Below are 5,000 nucleotides of genomic sequence, written 5' to 3' on the forward strand. Positions count from 1 at the left end.
AATTGGATAGAATCTTGATTCTGAAACTGAGAAGATTGTTTGTTCCGGAATTGGGTAAATCCTTGGGTCTGGGACTGACTAGAATCCTGGTTCTGGAACTCAGTAGCATCTTGATTCTGGAACTGCGTAGAATCTTGATTCTGGAACTGAACGGAATCTTGATTCTGGAATGTAATTGAGTCTTGGTTCTCAAACTGTGCAGTATCTTGGTTTTGGAAATTAGTGGAATCTTGGTTTTGGGATTGACTGAATTTCTGAGTTTGGAGACCACTGGTTTGGTGTCTCTCTAATGGCGCGTTCTTTCGGAAACTGTCTGTTTCTTGATGCTGGAAACGATTTCTATATTTGTTCAGGTACTGGTTGGTGTGTTGGTTCTGGAAGCCTCTAACTTCTTGATTTTGGAAGCCTCTAACTTCTTGATTTTGGAAGCCTCCAACTTCTTGATTTTGGTAGCCTCTAACTTCTTGATTTTGGAAGTTTCTAACGTCTTGGTTCTGGAAGTCTCTAATTTCTTGATTCTGGAATCCAGTGGCTACTTGGGTCTGTAGCTGATTCTGATTCAATGAATGGCTTTGATTTTCTGATACTTGCTGGAACTGCTCCCCTGCATGAGCATTTTCCTGAATTCTACTTTCATTTTGCAATGAGCTATCTTTTGAGCCCTTGAAGTGATTCCTGAACCGAGTTTGTAACTGAGACTGTAGCTGAACTTGTCTCTGGTTTTGTTCATTCTCCTGACCAGTAAGATACTGCTGCTGAGATGCTTGTGCAATATCACTATAACCTGTATTCTGAGACTGGAACTCCTGTTGACTTGAATCAAGCTGAGAATCCTGGGAGGAAACAAACACAGACAAATCTCTTTCAGCTGAAGGTACACCAATCTCTCCTCCATTGTTCACACCACTATATCTGCCTTCTAGAGCCTCACCCTGTACTTGTAGAGAACTATCTGACCCTCGGAAATTACTATTGAACCCATCTGGTTGACTATCTGGAGGGCCCACCAGAGGCCTCCTGTTCTGGATCCTTACTCGAGGCTGTTGAGTTCTGGAATGCTTTGCGGACATCTTCATGCCAAATTCTGGTTCCTCTTTAGATTCGTTTGGCATATACTCCACCTATGGCAATGGAAACATGAAGAGCGTTTTACTCAGTTGCTCTTGAAATCTTTCTCTTTTATAATTTCTATTATATTAACAGTTATTTGGATTTTCCTTAAGGCTTAAACATTTTCTTTAAACACTTACCGTAGCTTGGAAACCGTTGTCCTTGTCAGCAGTGTACCTGACGATCCTCATTGAGCCATCCGGCTCCCTCACCCGGTATTCTCCTGTCACCTAAGAGGAGCGGGAAAAAAATGTTTTTCTTTTTTTATCAACTTGATGGTTCTATTTCTAATTTTCTTCTCCGCAAAACCTCTGCACCTGTCTCTATTATGATCTTATAGTGATGATTACAGTATAATCAATGATATATAAAAAATATCACGCTTGCATTCACGTGTATCATATAAGTGATCACAAAAATTTACCAAACACAGCAGGAGCAACGATATTACGCGCGCGCGCGCGTGTGTGTGTGTGTGTGTGTGTGTTTATAATATGTATGCATGTACACACACACACATGTATATATGTAATATATATATTTATATAGAGAGATATATAGATAGATAAATACACACACACACACACACACACACACACACACACACACACACACACACACACACACACACATATATATATATATATATATATATATATATATATATATATATATATATATATATATATATGTACATATATATACATATATTTATACACACACATACATATACATACATACACACACACACACACACACACATACATATACGTACATATATACACACATACACAGATATTCATTTATACAAACATACAGACACACATAAACACACACACACACACATATATATATGTGTATGTGTGTATCTATCTATCTATCTATCTATCTATATACATATATATACATATATATAAATATATATATATATATATATATATATATATATATATATATATATATATATATATATATATATATATATATATATATATATATATATATATATATATATATATATATATATATATATATATATATATATATATATATATATATATATGCTTATCCATGTATCTATTCACACACGCATACATATAAGAAAAGATAATGCTAATTTTCCCTGCTTACTCTCAAGCCTCCTTATCCTTACCCTGTCGCCATCCCTGCTCTCTTTGTGGTATTTCATGTCGCCAGTGTCCTCGGAGTGGATGTCGTAAGAGTAGTGGTAGCTGCCCATTTCCTGCTGGGGGTTATAAGTAGGCTATAAAACATTTATTTTTAAAGTTACCGTCAAAGTATAAAGCATTTTGGTGAGAAGGAATGTTATTGGAGTGATATGCAGTGAGGACATATGCAGAACTACATAGGAATGACAATTGTGGTTGATTTCATCGAAAACTTAATAGATTTGCTTTAGTGGTGAGCATCTTTTACCTTCGCAATTCGCATTGATTCCAGGTCTCCGTCGGCAGCCTTGTACTTCTGGCTGCCCCTGGACACACTCGACCCCTGGGGGCTTGGCCTCACTCCCTCGCCAGAGTCCCTGGAATCTTCATCTTGGAAGCTGCTCGCGGGGAAGGACCCCGAGTACCTGCTCTGTGACCTCTGGGTCTGGAGTGACGCAGCCGCTTGGTTCTGCCTCTCCCTCTGGCTCTGCAGGGCCTCCAGGCGGACGGAGGTCTGGCCATACCTGCGCGCCTGGGAGAAGGAGCCCTGGCGGAAGGGCTGCTCCTGGAATCGACTCTGTTCCGCCGCCGCGTCAGCGCTGCTGTACTGCCTGGCTACACCGCCTTGAGCGGCGAAGCCTGGTCCTTCGCCCTCGAGGTCGACTTCTGAATCCCCATAGATAGGGATCTGGGGGGCGGCTCTCTGCTGGAGGGAGTCAGACAGGTGGCCTGGAGGTTGCGGGAAGACCTGCGTTTCTTCCTGTTGGAGAGCCGTGTCCAGGAGAGCTGCCGGGGCAGGACTCTCGGGCGGAGACGCCGCCCGCGCCGCCACGCCCAAACACACCACCAGCAGGAGGCTCGCCTGGAACGAGCGGGGGAATGATTCGACTTTTTTCAATTAATGATGATATTAAAAATGTCCTTTATCTCTTTAATCTTCCGAAACAGACAGCACCACGTTATTGTAAGGTTGATACTCAACACAAATTCTTACACTTAATGAATGTGAAAACTAAAACTGAAATATAAGAGGAAAAGAGACCAAACAATTCAGTCATTCACATCCTTAGGCGCGAAGTGGAAATTCCGGATCGCGAGGAGACCAGACCACATTCACCGTGAAAACAACACCGAAGCCAAGGTTGCTTCCGGCCGCGAATCCCAGGTGGCGCCACCAACGGACTCGCTGCGCCGACTTTCTTCCTAACTGCTGCCGCCGCCATCGCCATTAATATTGCTACTGATAAAACTACCACTATTACTACGACTACTAGTACTGCTACTACTGCTATTAATAATGTAGTATCCTACATTAATAATGTAGGATACTACTATACGACTACTACTACTTCTGCTACTACGGCTTCTATTATTACTTAAATGATATTCATATCGAAATAATTAGATCTTCATTAATGATATTGAATATGTTAATATCATGATATTGTTATTATTATCATTATTATTATCGTTATCGTTATTATTGTTTTTATTGTCATGATGAATGATAATAATGATAACAAAATGATTATCATGATAATTAGAACAATGCTAATCGTACTAATGTTAACAATAATTATGATATTTTAATGGTAATAATAAATTATAAAATAAATGTAATAGTGAGTGAAAAGATGATAAAAGCAGTGATAATATTAATTAACAAATATATTAATGATAATGAAAATATTATCTTTAATGCTGATTATAATGAAAATAGTAATAAACAAGTAATGATTATACCAGCAATGATATTGATAATGATAGAAATTATGATAATATTGATAATGATAAAACTAATGATAAAAATAACACTAATAATGATGATGATAATGATGATAACGATGGTGATAATGATAACATTGACAACGATATTAACAATAAAGTTAATAATAACAATCATAAACAAAATGATAATATCAATAATAACAACAATGGTGATAAAAATAATGATGATAATTCAGAAAATAATAAAAATACTACTACTGATAATGATGATAATAATAACAATAATAATGATGACAAAAAGATGATAATGATAATAATAACAATAATAATGATGATAAAATGATAATAATAATAATAATAACAATAATTATAATAATGATAAGGATAACAATAATAATGATAACATCATTATTATCGCTACTATAATTACTAACAACACAACAACAACAACACCAATAACATTATCAATAATATTAATAAAAATGATAACAGAGATAACAATAACAATATCACTGTTATCATTGCTATTATTATTATCATTATCATTACTGTTATTGTTATCATTATCATTGTCATTATTGTCAATATTATTGTCATTATCATCATTATTGTTAACAACAACAACAAAAATAACAATAAGAATAACAATGATAATGATAATAATATCTATTAATCATGATAATGATGTTATTATTATCATTAATGATGCTGATTATAATTAAAATGGCAATGATAGTAACAATTATAATGCTAGAAAAGCTAACACTGATAACAATAATAAGGATGATAGTGATGAATACAGCAATAAAAATGATAATGATAATAATGAGGATACTAGTACTAATAACTGTTGCAATGGTAACAACAATGATGTTAATAATAATGGTAATAACAACAACAACAACAAAAACAATAATGATACTACTACTAATGATAATGATAATAATAATGATATTGATATTAATAATGATAATAATAATGGTAATGGTGATG

General features: G+C 35.6%; 1 protein-coding gene across 2 annotated transcripts in view; it reads right to left on the reverse strand.

The window, feature by feature from the left end:
• LOC113800172 (mediator of RNA polymerase II transcription subunit 12) overlaps positions 1–5,000 on the reverse strand; it is an 11,952-nt gene that overhangs the window by 2,455 nt on the left and 4,497 nt on the right. Inside the window, exons 2-5 of one of the 2 annotated variants that reach the window (XM_070128015.1) lie at positions 2,548–3,141; positions 2,264–2,353; positions 1,251–1,340; positions 1–1,121 (exon numbers count right to left, since the gene is read on the reverse strand). The exon at positions 1–1,121 is cut by the window's left edge and continues 2,455 nt beyond it. In XM_070128015.1, coding sequence (XP_069984116.1) covers positions 1–1,121; positions 1,251–1,340; positions 2,264–2,353; positions 2,548–3,141 — 1,895 coding nt within the window. Of the gene's footprint in view, positions 1,122–1,250; positions 1,341–2,263; positions 2,357–2,547; positions 3,142–5,000 lie in introns of both variants that reach the window. The other variant, XM_070128014.1, reaches the window with a different exon arrangement.

Source organism: Penaeus vannamei, chromosome 12 (assembly GCF_042767895.1).
Source record: "Penaeus vannamei isolate JL-2024 chromosome 12, ASM4276789v1, whole genome shotgun sequence".
Lineage (NCBI taxonomy): Eukaryota > Metazoa > Arthropoda > Malacostraca > Decapoda > Penaeidae > Penaeus > Penaeus vannamei.